The sequence below is a fragment of the Sinocyclocheilus anshuiensis genome, unplaced genomic scaffold, assembly GCF_001515605.1.
Source record: "Sinocyclocheilus anshuiensis isolate Anshui unplaced genomic scaffold, SAMN03320099.WGS_v1.1 scaffold34, whole genome shotgun sequence".
NCBI classification, from domain to species: domain Eukaryota; kingdom Metazoa; phylum Chordata; class Actinopteri; order Cypriniformes; family Cyprinidae; genus Sinocyclocheilus; species Sinocyclocheilus anshuiensis.
Window position 1 is genome coordinate 14,705 of NW_015544124.1, and position 17,751 is coordinate 32,455.

The window sequence follows — 17,751 nt, forward strand, 5'->3', positions numbered from 1 at the left end:
ACACACACACACACACACACACACACACACACACACACACACACACACACACAATGATAGAAAGGAAGGTTTGTGGTCACAGCACCTGTATCTCGATGTCTGGTTGACTGCATGACGGTTAAAATAACCTTCCTTATGCAGAGCAGTTTCTGCTGGGGAGACGTACAGCTGTTCAGTTGAGTCAACTCCCACTTAGCCCGGGGAATATTTATACTACAAGAGAGAAGTGACAAATGATCACTAAATCCTTTAATACTCTTGCAGTGTCTCTATTCTTTTCAAAACGTTAACCTATTTACATAACAGACATTTTGCAAAGTAATTTTTTTTTTTGTTTTTCTGTGATTTTGCATGTCTCTATGATATTCTGGATATTTTTTTGAATGTCTCTATGCTATTCAGGTCCTTGCCACAATGTTAGTCTACATGACTCTTCAGCTCTCTGATAACTGAAAAATAATGAACAATAGTAATAGTGATTTGGCTTAGCAAACTCTAATGAAAAAGACATAAGCCGACATTTCCGTACATTTCTGCCATATGTACATTAACTGACAGTCACCACTGATAAGCTACCACTAAATATTGTAGAAATGTAACTTGCTGTAAAGTTGCTTTGCAACGATTTGTATCATGAAAAGTGCTAAACAAATAAACTTGAATTGAATGAATTGAATTGAACTGAATAAGCCTAGCAATAGAATGGCTCACCTGAATTCTGACTTCACACCAAGTTCTTTCTGTTGCAGATCCTGTAAGGACCGTGTTGTTTTGTTGAACGCTGCATCCTGTCAACACAAACAGTGCAACAATGATCACCGACTTTTACAGCAGCCTTCGTACCGTATTTCTCCCTTTAAAAAAAAAATAAAAACTATATATATATATATATTAGAGTGCTGTCAAACGATTAATCGCAATTAATCGCATCCAAAATAAAAGTGTTTATTTACATAATATCTGTGTGTACTGTGTATATTTATTATGTATATATAAATACACACACAGTATATATTTTGAAAATATTTACATGTATACATTTATATTCATATAATTTATGTTATATATAACTATATTTAATATGTAAACGTAACATTTTTCTTAAATATATACATGCATGGGTGTGTATTTATATATACATAATAAATGTATATATAAACAGTCTTCAAGAGTCCCCACATAACTAAAGAGTAGATCATGGATGCCATGATGGATGTACATCTAAAAATGGAGGAAAAAAATGACAAATGAATTCTGTCAAAGTTACAAGTTTAAAAGAAAGAGAACAACAAAGTGGTGTGTTTTTAACTGACCTCCACTGCTTGTTTGAGTAGTGTCATCTGTATCTCCTGTCTCGCCAAAATCTGCTGAAATTAAGACATTTTACCCAATTAGCTTTCAGAAGGAAGTCAGTATTAGAGTGATAAGTTCATACAACAGCTTACCAGACGAGAGTCCCTCAACAGCAACTGAAGACATTTTGTGTAAAGAGTATTTACAGAGTCCTGAAGGATTGGGTGAGAAAAATAAATCAATAAAACAAGTTAATCACATCCAAAATAAAAGTTTGTTTACATAATATGTGTGTGCTGTCTAAATTTATTATGTATAAATACACACACAGTATATATTTTGAAAATATTTACATGTATACATTTATATTCATATAATTTATGTTATATATAACTATATTTAATATGTAAACGTAACATTTTTCTTAAATATATACATGCATGGGTGTGTATTCTGAAGACATTTTGTGTAAAGAGTATTTACAGAGTCCTGAAGGATTGGGTGAGAAAAATAAATCAATAAAACAACCACAGTTTTTTTTTTAATTGGTATTTTAGTTACACAATAAACTGTATCTGCCAATAAATTCAAAGTACACTCTTGGAGCTTCTGCCTGGGCAGCAAAAAGCCCCGTATTACCTAAATAAATTTATTGGAATCAAATCAAAATGAATCAAAATCTAATCGAGAGCTTGTGAATCGTACTTGAATAGAGTCTGAAAATCTGTATCAATATCATTTTATCATTTAATATCACCATTTTAGCCCATCCAAACCATTTTATAATTTTGGTAATTAGATACAAACAGCCTCATATGTGTTCTAAAAGATCTAGTTTTTATGATATAATGCTACATTAAAATTTCCAATAGGATTCTTTAGGATTGGTTTCAAATAATGATTCCAATAAGACTCTCCCCACTTAACTTCTCTTAATTAATAATCTGTCATCGGGCTGTGATTAACACTTATTTGGAAAAGAGCAAGGACTTATGTAATGTAAACGAGAGTGTATCTCACTATTTGATGTCGAAGGCCCTTCCTCTCTTGTTCTTTAAAGGAGTGGCAAAAGGCGGCCACAAACTTGTCCAGTTTTTCAGCATGGCGGCCCAAGAATTCCCTCACATCCTCGATATTCTTCAGACAGTACGGCGCAGAAACAGTACTCAGCTCTTCTGCAAAAGCAGAAGAAAGAATACAATAATCAAAAGAACAGTTAAACAAAATCAAAACATTAGCCCAGCAAACAATACATTTACATTATTTCACCTCATCCTAACCAGGCATGTTGCAACAAGACGTCAAGCAATAAATCACTAAATCTCTTCTATGTTAATCTGAACTTTTGATCCAAATCAGTCATTGCATTCGATGATAAAGGAATTACCAGGACTGTGGTCAGAGTCGAAGGGCTGTGCGATGCACAGTATGCTGTAGGCCTGCTCTTTCTCATTGTAGAACGTCTCCTCAAACAGGACGGGGACAGAGGTGGGACTGGGAAACCCTGCACCCAGACGGACCTGGTTATTGTCTATAGACACTTCCTGGAAGATATGTCACACAAAACACCTGTTCGGTTACAGTCAGCATCCAGAAATTCAGCTCTGAATGATAAACGGAGAACTTCTGTGAGATTGAATGTGGGATTTTACATACCTTTCCATCCAGCGTCTGGTAACCCTGTTTGGCAGGATGAAGCACATATCTGTCGAACTGAGATGCTGTGAAAGAGCCCGCTGGTAAACTTCCATAACACGGTACCAGAATCTAAACAAGACAGCACACACATGATATTAACTACTTTGATGCTTTGTTTTGTCCTCTTTTTGAATTTGCTATAGTGACACTAAATGTTTCTTTTGAGTTCACAAGATCCAACTCAAGGGGTGTTCTTTGATATAATTGCAACTGAAACGAGACTCCAGCGTTCAAAAAATTATAATATTTATTAATATTGCTAGAGCTTAGTCAGGGTAGCGCTATGTTTTATTTTTGTCAGACATGAAAACAAAAGTAAGTAGAGTGGGTTCAATGCATTGCACTGTCGTTTAACAATATTCCAATTGTTCAGCTGACAAATCATTGTTCCAGAATACTTTCAGTACACTGTAAAAAAAATCTATACAATTTTACAGTAAAAAACTGGCAGCTGTGGTTGCCAGAATTTTACAGTAAACAAACACGGTAGCAAGAGAAGGAAAATACTAATATATAGAGGTGTGCGGTGTCGTTCACACAAATACTAAACACCATAATGATAACACATGACTAGGGTCAGGTATCCAGAACCGGTTTCAAATTTTCAAGAACCGGGTAAGACACGTGCATTTCGATTCTGCTTAACGATTCCTGCGTTCGTATTTTAATGTGATTTTAAACCATTTCAGCGCAGGAAGGGAAAGAACTTCCGCACTGTTTTGTGTGCAGCGCACACATCTGAAGCGCGAGCACAGAGAACAGCGGTCCTGGTGCGGGTCCAGGTTTCGGTGAACCTTTCTGCAGGTTAAATTGTTACACAAGTAGGTGGCGACAAGTGACTGTCCGTATAAGTGAGTCATTGAGTTTACTTAACCAATTTTTTCAAAAATACCTATGGACTCTTTTCACTGACTGTGATGACACATTTCCACAGTTAACATGGATTTATTTTTTCTTTTGCTATTGGGGCAAATGACAATGCACTTGTAGTACCCTATCTGTCGGTCACGTGCAGCGCACACAGAAGCGCGAGCACAGAGAACAGCGGTCCTGGTGCGGGTCCAGGTTTCGGTGAACCTTTCTGCAGGTTAAATTGTTACACAAGTAGGTGGCAACAAGTGACCATTATAAGTGATTTACTGAATCATTCACTCAACCAATTCAGGATTAAAACGACTACTGTGTGCTGCTTGGACACATGCAATGGTTGATCCTGCGTTGGCTTTATCGGTGCTGCGTCCCAATGTGCCTACTTATACTACACACTTAAAGTATGTACTTTTTTGGTGAAGAAAAAGTACACACTTTTGAGTGTGTAGTAGAAGAGTAGGCAAGCTTTGGGACATACTATCACTTCATACAACTGCGTCTTTAACGGACGCTCTGTCGCATAGATACATGCACCCGGTCACTGTAAACTGGCCTGCCAATCATCTTGTCACAGTTTATATCCTCCACTTTTCTTTCATTTAACTTCCTACCATATCGGAGAGAAAAGAAGTAGCGCGTTGATCTGTGAGCCGCGTGTCTTCATGCGGAGAACTCTGATCATATTTTCTGCATAATGATGCATTTAAAAGTTAACAACCAAACATATGTTTATAAAAGTTTACATTGCTGTTGCAGATGAAATATAACACATATAACATTAAATAAATATTTTTTTACCAGGTTAAATGTTGATTATTAGTAACTCAAACCCCTTTATCTAAACCTCTCTACCTAAGCGTCGGTCGCGCACATCCACCATGTTTGTAGTTTTTAACACTTTTTATTAGAGTTTGTAGTTCTCAAACGAATCATTCGTCAAAGCGCAATGGATTGTGGGACACACTAATTCTAATCTCACATACTATTTTGGATGGATAGTATGAACATTGGGACGCAGGGCGGATCTATTTTCATAGAGTGCTGAAGGATTGAGTTGTAAAACCTAGAAATGAGCATCTTTGCATTTCCGGTTCCATCAACCCAAAGTTGATGTTTTTTTTTTATTAAACGCCTGAAATTAAAGAAACTATAATCCTAAAATCCTATTGACTTTTTCGGGGCACCAGGGTGTTGCTAACTTCCAGATTGGCCTTCAAAAATATGCCATCACTGCAGCGCTCCATTCGCGAAGCAAAAATACAAAGTAACTTTAACTTGTGTTAAAAATGTAAGTAGCTAAAAAATCAACTTCTCGTTTATTGTTGTATAAAAGCAAAATCACACTAGCAACTGTGCTGATATCCAGAACAACAGAACAGTAGTGATACAGTGATATTTTAGGCAAAGTTTAAGCATTGATTTATTGATTGTTCTTATTATTTATTTAAATCTGAGAATCTGAGAATCGCATGACATTGTCATCATCGCTTGGCTAACAGAACTTCTACCATCTCCCAACATCAAATAATCCGTTCATACACACATAATCTCTTTATGACTGCATGTGAACAGACCAGTCACATGAATGAATACATGACTAATTATGTTCCACAAATAAATCTGTTCATGGTTTCAGTCGTCAACAAACAAACAACATTCACTTCTGCTCAGTTTGAAATCGGAGTAGGAGTTAAAACAGTTAAACTGAAACACATAACATAAATATACCATCATGAGAAATGTGGAAGTGAGAGACTCACAATGCCATGGAGTTCTGCCACCCTGCTGCACAGATCCGGTCTGTGTTTTTCTAGGGCCTGGTAAAAAGGGTTCTTCAGGATATTCTCATCATACACAGCCATATGTGTCCCACACTCCAGCTCCTTAGAGAGACAGAAAGTCAAGAGGGGATGAAAATGAACACATAAGGAGAAAGCAAGACCTGAAAATATGGAGAAAAGGAATGTTAGAAATGTCAAAGGACGTGGGGGCTGAACTAAAGTGGATTAGCATTTCTAACCATTTTTCCCCGGCTTACGTTTTTTTTCTCCTGATTGTGAGATATAAACTCACAGCTATGATTGTGAGTTTATATCTCACAATTCTGAGAAAAAAGTCAGAACTGTGAGTTTATATCTCACAATTATGAGAAAAGAAGTCAGAATTATGAGGGGGAAAAAAAAAGTCAGAATTGTGAGATAAAAAGTCACAATTGCCTTGTTTTATTCGTTATTCAAGGTCGGTAAAGGGCTTCCATACTATTATGATCGTTTGCACTTAAGATAAGTGCTATCTTAAAGAGCAGGTCATATGATATTTTAAGGAGGAGTCCCCTACAACAGGTTTAAATGCATCCAAGGTCAGAAAAGACTGTAATTTTCTCAGAATATACATTTAATATTAGAATCATTTTTCAATGATTTCGAAATGATTCGTTCGAAGCAATTCTGAGCTGAAGGTCTGTAAACTCCCCCCTTCCATAAGCTTACTCTGCTCTGATTGGTCAGCTGGCCAAGTCAGTTGTGATTGGTCTTTCCGTATAAATTGCATGCCGGAAACGAAACGCCCATTGCCATAATAATTTTTTTTGCTCCGGAGGGTTACTTGTAAACAAAGATGCTATAAGTTTACAAAAATGGCATCGATATTACCTTATCAATTCGAGCCTGAGTCCGAGGATGATACCGATGCAGTCGCTCAACCGGAAACTCCATCGCAAGCTCGACTTGATCAGGACGTTTCTCAGTGGTAAGTTTATACTTTGTATGTGGTACTTTACGTGACGTGACAGCAGTTTTATTGCATTCATTATTATTATTATTATTTACTTATTTGAGTTTCATGTGTGGGAACTGTTAGAATGCCCAGTGAGGCTAAAACACAGCATCTTCTCGACTTGATGTAAACACACTAACTAGCGGAAGTGTTTGTGGGCAGGTCAGACTCTGTTCGTATTTCGCGGGGAGCCGGGGATTATGCATTTTTATTTAAATGAACAGATGTTAATGCGTCTGTTCAGACCAACACAAACAATTGCATGCCATCAATGCAACTTTTTAAAGGAAATGTGTTCTAATCTCTTTTCTATTGCACTGTGAAGCAAACAGGACAACAAATAAGATTCACACTTTTAGTCACATGCCCAGAGCTGCTAGTGTTACATACACCTTGGTAATGATATAATGCCTCCAAAACACTCTGTACACCTTAAAAAGGATATCAATGCCCTAGCGACCACTCAGAGAACATTAACATTGTGCCGGCGAGTTTTTCAGACAAGCACCGCTTTACACAGGGAATCATTCACATTTCTCTACAAACAAACAGAAAGACAAAAAAGGCTCGCTTCCTCACTCTCTTCTTCTTTCACTCTCTGACCAATCAGATGAACTCATTAGGGCATCCTGAAAATGAAATTAACTTCAAAACACTCCAGCGTACAGTAAACATGACTGTATCCATGTAAATAGAGGCAGAGAGACCATGATGAGGCCAAACTCTCTACAATAAACTTTATTCAGACTGATGATCAGGAAGAAGACATTAACATTTAAAGCCACAACACATGTTTCTACCTCAGTTTGAAATTATAACTAGACACTTCCGCCCACAGTTGCATTTCTGAGCTCAGTATCTCACTGCAGGAATTCCCCACTATGTTCTGAGTGGGAAATACATTCACAGTCTATTTTGCTCACTTCCTTAAAAATGTGTCTTGTGCATTCTGACCAAAAAGACTGTAGACTTGGTATCACAAAACCTGTTAAGAACATGTCCGAGACATACTGTATCCCAAAAAAATGCCAATCAAACAATAGGTAAAAATACACAATAGGTTCTTGGCAAAAGAGGCTGACAAAGTCTTACTCACATAATTATGGTGGTTAAAGAGAGTTTGCGACACCAGGAATAATTTCATCTTCAAACCCTTCAAATAATGGATAAGGAAGAGGAGAGCCATGAAGATGAAGAGGCTCAGTGTGTCCAGGCTAAGATTAAAGAATCACATGGCCGCTCTGAGAGGTCAAGTCCAAAAGTCTGATAATATTCCAGAGTCAGGCCTCCACCCCTTATTCAGGGAATATTGGGAAGATTTTCCAGATGACTGTCTCCTGAAACCCTGAAGAATGTGAAAATTGCCATGTGATCTGCTCCTCCAGGCCATAACAAACTGGGTTGAGGGGGAACCACACTCCTGTGATCCTTACAGGGATTTCAGTCGACCGTGTTTTTCGGTTGACAATAAACTGAACCATGGCTCCCAGATATTCTATACACTGGCAATTGGATATGTCTTTCCAAATAAATTTATTGAACTATTAGCTTGACCCAACACCAGGCCACAAATGATTCAAGCAGAACCATTTAATTTATTTAAAATGACAAAACTTAAATGGGCAACTGACATGATTTTACTTCCCTCAAAAAATGTAGAAATTGTTGTCAAAATTCTGTCAATAATTTTATCAATCCTCATGTCGTTTAAACTATGAATTTCTTTCGCCTTTGTGACATAAAAGAAGATGATTTGAGAAAAATCTCAGTGTTTGTTCATACAATAGAAGCCAACTGTAACCAAATTGTACCTATTGTACATTGTACCAAAATGTCGTCTTTTGTGTTCTGCAGAAGAAAGAGTGTCATGCAAGTTTGGAATGACACAAGGGTGAGTGAGTAAATGACAGAATTTTGATGTCTGGGTGAATTTCTCCCTTTAACATAGGGCACTATAATTGTGTGAACCTCAATGGGCTCTATTTTAGAGTCCCCCAGGGCTCTATCTTTGGACCTCTCCAGTTCCATTGTATATGCTCCTACTACAGTGTTTCCCACACATACACTTTACTTGGGTGGGCCGCCCAAGTATATTTGGAGAAACATTTTTGCTTTTATTATTTTTATCCTCTTGTACTTTTTTTTTTATCCACCAGAAATAACAAAACCATCCACGATCGATTAACTAGTGGAAAATCTACCCTTGAGAACTGTTTACTCCCGCTGACATTCTCACGTGCCCTACAGAGACGCGCTGGATATTTCACAGACAAAGACAGGGCTCAACAGTGTGGGCACTTCAGTTGCATTTGCGACTAAAAATAGATGTGTGCGAACTGTAAAATGTATTTAGGAGTACGTGTGCAAATGTAATTTCTTATTTTCTTTTTTAGTTTTCTTCAATTTAATGTCATAAAACGTCTTCAATGTATGAAATGGTAAAACAAATGTCTTTACAATTATTTGCATTATTTAAAATAATCATTATCTCAATTACCAAGTGACAACAGTCCCATGAACTCCACTGAACAAACCATTCTATGACCTAGAACTTAAATAAATAAACCTAATGGACCTCCTAGATCACATGTCAAACTCAGCTCCTGGAGGGCCACACTGTCATGCAGAGTGTGGCTCCAACCAACTCCAACACTTACCTGAAAGTTTCTAACACTCCTAAAAACACTGATTAGCTGATTCAGTATCATTTAATTTTGCTTGGAGCTAGGCCTGTCGCGATAATTAAATAACCGTCTAATTGCGATTATTTGATCTAACCTAACATGATTTGGTCGCAATATTTTTTTTTTTGCGCTACAACATGGGATTATTCAATGCATGCTGATGAACTTTTATCATAGATTCGTTTAGCAAACACTGAGGAATCAAATAAATAAAAGAGAGAGGCTCCATAGCGTAATGTGAGGTAAACAGCAAAGATAACACGTTTTTCAAAAATGAAAACAAAAAGAAAAGTAAAACTAATGGTGACAGTGCTTGCATGCAACACAAAATGTAGTCGCACAGGCAGAAAAAATGGTCTCAGTCTGGAGCCCTGCACTATATCATCTGAAGCCATTCCATATCTTAATGTGAGGGACAGAATCTAGGTTTACAGAAACTCATCTTCCTTCTGCTGCAGCTGTCAGTCATTCTCCGCTCAGCATTCAAACAGCACGTCACGAGCACGGTAAAACTCTCTCTCCAAGATGATATATTCCCATTATAATACTTTAAGTTTAAGGAAGGAAGGAATTATCACAAACAGAAAGATTATTAGAAGCCTTTCTTTTTCTCATGAGTTCTATCTTATTTTCATGAATGTATTTTGTAAGGATACAAATAGTTAACAGAATAAACATGTTTAAATTGTATAATGTGCACCAAAGATTTTTTCCCCAAGATATTGTTTTTGCTGCTAAATTATACAGTTAGCTAGTTTAATTTCATAGCTTATATATTTTTATTCAAAAGTATTTTTTCTCTGTAATGAGGAAGTGAGTATTTAGTGGACTGCGTTTAACAAAGGGTTTAAAAGAGTGACCATTAGTTCCACAAACACAGTATTGATATTCTGTAGTGGTGTAGAAAACAAGTAGCGCTGGTGTTGGATCGGTATCGGCCGATTATTAGAATTTGGAATACTCTATGTAATCTTACACTGCAAAATAATAACTCAAAAAATATTAAAAGATAACACCATAATTATTTACTGAGCCCTTAAATTAATCAATTATATAATGAAAGCCATAAAAAACAGACAATTAATCATGATCTGCATTATCGTCATGATCGCCAAAGCCCTAAAACAGACAGTTAATCGCAATAACCGTGACTATTTTTTAGACAATTAATCGTCAGCCAAATTTCATAATCGTGACAGCCCAACTTGGAGCTGAATTCTGCAGGACAGTGTCTCTCCAGGAGCCGAGTTTGACACCCCTGTCCAAGATCATGAAGTCAAATCAGAAATCCATACATGGCGAGACAACGTTTAACTAGGGGTGTGCGATATATATCGTCTGCGATAATATCGTAATTGTTGTTTTAACGATGTGCGATTTGACATTCAGATGCAGCTTCTGTGTTGATTTCATTTGCTTGGTAACAGCCCAAATGTCTTATTATTCTAATTCCCTGATTAAATGTAAGAATTTGACTCAAAAGATAATGGACACTTCTAGAAAAAAATGGCTTTATAAAGGTAAAAATGCCCATAAAATGTAAAAATCAGTTTAAACTTATTGCAAAAGATTAATTTCTATCAGTATGAACTGACTACCACACAGATTATGAAGAATATTAAAAACATTATGAGTCAGCCGTCTTCGGCAGTCCTTAAGGTACCAGCACAATAACACACTCAGCAAAATATCGTCTAATTATCGTCATCGATAAAATCCCAGAAAATATTGAGATATTATTTTTTGTCAATATCGCACACCCCTACGTTTAGCCATTATTCCAAATTCAAATCCAGACTTAAAACTACATCTGTTTTCATGTGCATTTTCTGATGCAAACTGTGACACAATGATGCAAATTGATTGCACTGCATTGTTTTTTTTATTTCAAACCGGTCAAGAATTTGAATATTGCTCAAAAATGTTGTATTTTGTCACTAGTTATTTAATTGTGTAGTGGGATTTACAAAATCTATTTCTAATGGACAATCTCTAAGGAATTCTTACAATTTTGATCATATAAGCTAAACCCCAAATTGACATTTTCATATTAAAAGATTTTCATTAAAAGTGGTGAAAATAAATAGACCATATACACATTTATATACAAATTTCATCCCAAAATATTGGTGTCCATTTTTTAACTATACCAACACTTAACACTCTGTTTGTTTGTTTATTTATTTTCACTTTTATTTTCTAATTAACGTCATTCACTTCATTATTTTTTTCTAATTAAAATAATGTTGCTTCGCATACAGCAAATAAAAACTGAAAATATCAGGCGAAGTTGCAGTTCATAACACAATCACGTGCCACGTTGCAAATCAATATGACCATTACAACAGTTATGTCCATATTGTTCAATCATAAACATCGTATTCATTATAAACACTAATATTCCTTAAAATTCATGCTCTAGAAATGCTGATAATATTTTATAAACACATAGCATCAGAAGACTCAAATACAATACCGTCAAACAAGTGCATATGTTTATAGTACCTATGCATATATATATTTTCTATATGACATGCATATGAGAGTTTCAGTGAGCAATGCTCATCTGAGCCTGACGCTGATTCAGATCACATATAATGTGTCTTTTAACACTAACGTACACGTAATAAAACATGCTGTAATTCATGACTGATGATGGAAATAGCAACCGAAGCTAACTAGCCATATACAAAACCACAAACTGCATGGGATAAATCACTGATCAAGAGTGATATTTGATTATTTGTGCACACATAAATGTTTCGATGATGCCGAATATAAACAATTACAACACGAGTGCTAATATTAGCTAATATTTTCTGTCAGCGCCTGAGACTTGTTATTGCTAACAGCTCTAAAACAGAACAAAAACACTGCAGATTTAATCATAACACCGTCTTGAAAGAGGAAGGAGGTTAAGCTTACCTCATATGATTATGTACAGGGTGGTAACGTGGTAAACAGAGCATTTACTGGAGTTTGTCAGCGAACGCAGACACATTTCAGACAAGTTACCGTCAGCAACACAAACCGAAATGAGATCGACCAATCAGAGCTGAACTCGCTGACACGTTAACCAATCACAAAGCGTCTTTCAGTTCGCCAGCGTCTTGTTCAGGTTGTGGCATTATATATATGTGTGTGTGTGTGTGTGTGTGTGTGTGTGTGTGTGTGTGTGTAAAATCGAGCAAGAATAAACTTAAAATTACTGACTTTTGAGTAATAAATAAAAAAATTATAAATAGGGGGAAGTACTTAAATTACTTATAATGAACGTACATACACAAACAAACAAACAATAAATAAATAAATCGATCTATCGTATTCAACAACCTCTCGAACTTATTGTAAGAACGAGCAAGAATAAACTTAAAATTACTGACTTTTGAGTAATAAATAAAAAATTTATAAATAGGGGGAAGTACTTAAATTACTTAGCATGAACGTACATACACAAACAAACAAACAATAAATAAATAAATCGATCGATCGTATTCAACAACCTCTCGAACTTATTGTAAGAACTAACACTCAGCTCCATATCCAATATCAAAACAAATTACATGTTCAGCCATTAAAGTGCCACCTTGTGGTCAATTCACAAAGAAGTTGATATATGACCCTGTTGATAAATCGCCATTTTTGGTCAGTTCATATTAAAATTATTGGTTGCTTAATGGTTGGTGGCCATCATTTGGATCTGTTCAATTTCTATTTTCAGTTTATATTAGCCCACGTCTTTCATCATAATGAAGCATTTCAAGTTATGATGGTTTCTTTGTTGCAGGGCCACACTAACTTCAACACTCTTTTGGCTGAAGATTGCAGGAAATATATATCAAATGTTGATATGTCCTGCATCTGTCCAGGGTTTTCTTCGCCTGTGGCCCAAGACACTAGAATAAGCTCCAGTATCCCGTGACCCTGCAGAGGACAGAGGGACTGAAGAATGGACGCATAATTCCTGCGACATTAAACTAATAACAACACATTAGCAATAACATGTCTCGAAGCTTTTGAGAAGTTTGAGCAGGCAGTGGATACTAATCTCTCTTTGGAAAGCTTGGGTGCATAGTTTACTGTTAAATAAATTGTGTAGAATTTGCTGAACGGTCAGACTTGTAAACATACTGCAGGAGCCAGCCCTGTAACAACACCAGACTGCACCTGATCACCATGTGACTGGGTGACGTGTGTCGTATGATGAAGCGTAGCTCCGCCTTCTTGTGTTTCAATTAGGTCCTGTAGGCTACTGTAAACGTCTTCACGCACGACCTCAGCTGCAGTCACGTCAGAAGTTCCGTTGTTCAACGTAGAAGCTAGTGATGGGAAGTTCGGATCATTTTACCGACTCGGACCTTTGAGTCTCGTTCAGCAAAATGAACGACTCTTTTTTCGAGTCATTTCGTTCATTTTAACAAAATATAATTAAAATGTTACGTGTTACTTCCCTAATATGTCTACTACTTACGCAAACGTTGATCACACTACAAACAATACAAAACTGCTATAAGAAACAGAACATATTAATTAATTGTTTACCTGAGTCTTCAGTCTATTATTAGCTCACCACCTCTTATCTGACAGGTCTTCGGGTTTGGGCTTATGGGGCTGTCACCTGATGAACGAACGACTCGGAAAAACCCGAAGACTCGAACCAGGTGAACTACTTGACTAATTCCAGTACAGAACCTATAGGATGTTGCGCATGCGCGACTGAACGAATCGCTCTCCGATACGACTCGTTCTTCCCGAGTCACATTAAAGATTCGTTCAAAACGAACGAATCGTTCAAGAACGACCCAACACTAGTAGAAGCTGCAAGCATGTCTGGACGAGGCAAAGGCGGTAAAGGGCTCGGGAAAGGAGGCGCTAAGCGCCACCGTAAAGTGCTGCGGGATAACATCCAGGGCATCACCAAACCCGCCATCCGTCGTCTGGCGCGCCGCGGCGGCGTCAAGCGCATCTCCGGTCTGATCTACGAGGAGACCCGCGGTGTGCTGAAGGTGTTCCTGGAGAACGTGATCCGCGACGCCGTGACTTACACCGAGCACGCCAAGAGAAAGACCGTCACCGCCATGGACGTGGTGTACGCGCTGAAGCGACAGGGACGCACTCTGTACGGCTTCGGAGGATAAACAACGTTATATTTGTACACTCAAAAACCCAACGGCTCTTTTCAGAGCCACCCACACTTTCAAAAAGAGCGCATTTCATAATGTTCTGTGTATTACTTGGTAGTTATTTTACAAAAGCACGCAGTCGGAGTTCTTCAAGATCTTCATACTGAAATAAAAATAGCTTTAGCACACTAAAACATAAAAGCGTTTTTGCCTTAATTTCGAGCTTAAGTTGATTAATTCACTGAATCCCGTGTTCTCTCCAAGAGTTAATTAAATGTGCACATTAGTATGGAAAATAATAAAAGTTTTATTTTTTTTCTTCGTGATTGTGATTCTCACAAAAACATTGAGCGGGAAAGTCAGACGTGTGTGTGGGGGAGGCGACGGGAAGCATTCAAATTTTGAAGCCTGTGATTGGCGGATATATCTGTCTAGCAGCCCATTTCTAACCAATGAAATTGTTTCTTTCATTCATTTTGCAAAAAGACCCAATCAGGGAAAGGCAACCCGGCCTTCATAAATTAGCATGAGCTTTCAATAAATATCCAGTACATGACCGTAAACGACGGTGGATTGTGTTGTTCATTGCGAGTTAACATGCCTGAGTCAGCGAAGTCTGCTCCCAAGAAGGGCTCCAAGAAAGCGGTCGCTAAGACCGCGGGTAAAGCAGGGAAGAAGCGCAGGAGGTCCAGGAAGGAGAGCTACGCTATCTACGTGTACAAAGTGCTGAAGCAGGTTCATCCTGACACCGGGATCTCCTCCAAGGCGATGGGCATCATGAACTCTTTCGTCAACGACATCTTCGAGCGCATCGCCGGTGAGTCGTCTCGTCTCGCTCACTACAACAAGCGCTCCACCATCAGCTCGAGAGAGATCCAGACCGCCGTGCGTCTGCTGCTGCCCGGAGAGCTGGCCAAGCACGCCGTGTCTGAGGGCACCAAGGCCGTCACCAAGTACACCAGCTCCAAGTGAGGCGTAATCTGACTTCGACAACTCCAACGGCTCTTTTAAGAGCCACCCATGTTTTCTGATAAAGAGCTTTTCGTCGTATTGTGGCGGGTTAGGTGAATAAACCCAGAACCCTATTCCTTCCTTCTTTCCTTCCTCTGGGTAAGAAAGGATCAGAAACGCTACAAGGCATTAAACAACGGAGAAACGCCATTTAATAATAAAAAAAGCTGCGCTGGTGTGGTTATTTCTTTAGTTTAATTTTGTTTGTTTTCTGTGATCTTTTGATCACCAAACAGAAAATGTGTTGATTCTCTTATAACTGATCTAGCAATTAATAATAGGTTAAAATCATTTGATTTGATCAAATTTTGATTAAAAAAAAATCACTGAGATGTGTTAACAGGCCCATGTTTTGCATTCTTAATGTATGTGTGTACAGGTTTTGATTTGACTTGTGACTGAGGTAATCCCTAATATGGTTAGATGTGTATAGTGCAACACCAGCTGGAGCAGCGAGTCGGACCTCGCGAGTTATAAATGGGCCGTCACGTGATTATATTTAAATACAGGTTTCTGTGAGGGTTGGGTGCGTGATGGAAACATGACATGAATGGTTTATACTGAATTTCTGAAGGTATATCTTTTAGTACATGTTTGTTTGGGCTCTCGAGTCTCGAGAGGGTCTGTCTGCGGACTGCAAGAGAGGGGCGTCGCTTGAAGTTGTCCAAATCTCACAGAACCACACGAGATGTTGTCGGGCTGCGTTCGAAACCGCATACTTTCTAAGTTATTTTTAACTCCACTAATGTGATCCAGTTTTATCCTTAAAGCATTTAAAAACAAAATATTACGAAAACCCAAAATCGTTATCTCTTGAATATCTTAATTACTTTGTGCAAAATGTTTTATCCACAAGCAATGGATAAAATACAAAGGCTTAAATCTCCTTTGTTTGATTCTTTTTCTTGTTGAATTTAACTCTCGTTTCATCCCTCAGGCTTCTAAAAAAAATGCATCATGATGAATTATTAAAAGATATTTAACCTTGTCACTGTGCTTTTTTTTTGTGACATACATGACAGTGCGGACATACATGATAGTGCGGACATACATAGATAGTGCGGACATACATGATAGTGTAGACATACATGATAGTGTAGACATACATGATAGTGCGGACATACATGATAGTGTGGACATACATGATAGTGTAGACATACATGATAGTGCAGACATACATAGATAGTGCAGACATACATGATAGTGCGGACATACATAGTGCGGACATACATGATAGTGCGGACATACATAGATAGTGCGGACATACATGACAGTGCGGACATACATGATAGTGCGGACATACATAGATAGTGCGGACATACATGACAGTGCGGACATACATGATAGTGCGGACATACATAGATAGTGCGGACATACATGACAGTGCGGACATACATGATAGTGCGGACATACATAGATAGTGCGGACATACATGACAGTGCGGACATACATGATAGTGCGGACATACATAGATAGTGCGGACATACATGACAGTGCGGACATACATGATAGTGCGGACATACATAGATAGTGCGGACATACATGACAGTGCGGACATACATGATAGTGCGGACATACATAGATAGTGCGGACATACATGATAGTGTGGACATACATGATAGTGTAGACATACATGATAGTGCAGACATACATAGATAGTGTAGACATACATGATAGTGCAGACATACATAGATAGTGCAGACATACATGATAGTGCAGACATACATAGGAAGAACTCAGTAGGGATGCAATATAACACTAATATAATATATGCCATTATGATTGTTCATTGTTAGATACAACCATCTTTCCCTGATCTTTTATGTAATTATAAGTTCGGCAATAATAATAATAAAAAAGAGGGACAGGTGCACTAACACCTCATAGCATCACTAACTCAACAATCTAGTATGGTTTTCCTCAGAGTTTGCAATATCTGCACAAAGGAATGTCGGGCAGCTGCTCGAAGATCTCACCTTTGGAGAAGACTGTTGATTTTATACTCTAAAAATGTAAGTATTACTACTTAAACATTAAGATTACCCCAGAATGAATTGCATCGTTTGCCCACCCCAACACTTACATGCAATAATAATGATAAATGCTAACCAATAATTATATAATTTTTTTTTTTTACTTAAAATTAAAAAATAAATATTTTTTTGTCGTGACATAGCTAATCTTGGCATAGTAAATATACACTAGTTGAACAAATGCAGTCGATGTGAATACATCAATTTTCAGTCAAGCAATTAATACATGAATTAATAAAATATTTATATTTTATTTACTGACAA

At 37.6% G+C, this 17,751-nt stretch overlaps 3 protein-coding genes across 4 annotated transcripts in view; 2 read left to right on the forward strand and 1 right to left on the reverse strand.

The window, feature by feature from the left end:
* The window catches only part of LOC107694829 (ankyrin repeat domain-containing protein 27), a 19,612-nt gene extending 11,727 nt beyond the window's left edge, over positions 1-7,885 (reverse strand). Inside the window, exons 1-10 of the mRNA XM_016494526.1 lie at positions 7,733-7,885; positions 5,622-5,744; positions 2,950-3,060; positions 2,681-2,837; positions 2,314-2,468; positions 1,446-1,505; positions 1,314-1,367; positions 1,159-1,221; positions 712-791; positions 86-213 (exon numbers count right to left, since the gene is read on the reverse strand). Coding sequence (XP_016350012.1) covers positions 86-213; positions 712-791; positions 1,159-1,221; positions 1,314-1,367; positions 1,446-1,505; positions 2,314-2,468; positions 2,681-2,837; positions 2,950-3,060; positions 5,622-5,744; positions 7,733-7,822 — 1,021 coding nt within the window. The 5' untranslated portion in view covers positions 7,823-7,885. The remainder of the gene's footprint in view (positions 1-85; positions 214-711; positions 792-1,158; positions 1,222-1,313; positions 1,368-1,445; positions 1,506-2,313; positions 2,469-2,680; positions 2,838-2,949; positions 3,061-5,621; positions 5,745-7,732) is intronic.
* A 5,734-nt stretch (positions 7,886-13,619) lies between these two features.
* Positions 13,620-14,758, forward strand: LOC107694834 (histone H4). Of its 2 annotated transcripts, none has more exons than XM_016494532.1 (2): positions 13,620-13,641; positions 14,141-14,758. In XM_016494532.1, exon 2 carries the CDS (start codon positions 14,147-14,149, stop codon positions 14,456-14,458), a length of 312 nt encoding a protein of 103 aa, XP_016350018.1. In that variant the 5' UTR covers positions 13,620-13,641; positions 14,141-14,146; the 3' UTR covers positions 14,459-14,758. The 2 variants fall into 2 exon arrangements, with proteins under 2 accessions (XP_016350018.1, XP_016350017.1); XM_016494531.1 differs by having other exon boundaries at positions 13,624-13,642; positions 14,133-14,758.
* Positions 14,759-15,006: 248 nt separating this feature from the next.
* LOC107694832 (histone H2B-like) lies at positions 15,007-15,563 on the forward strand. Its single transcript, XM_016494528.1, has one exon. It carries the CDS (start codon positions 15,041-15,043, stop codon positions 15,413-15,415), a length of 375 nt encoding a protein of 124 aa, XP_016350014.1. The 5' UTR covers positions 15,007-15,040; the 3' UTR covers positions 15,416-15,563.
* The last annotated feature ends 2,188 nt before the right edge of the window (positions 15,564-17,751 follow it).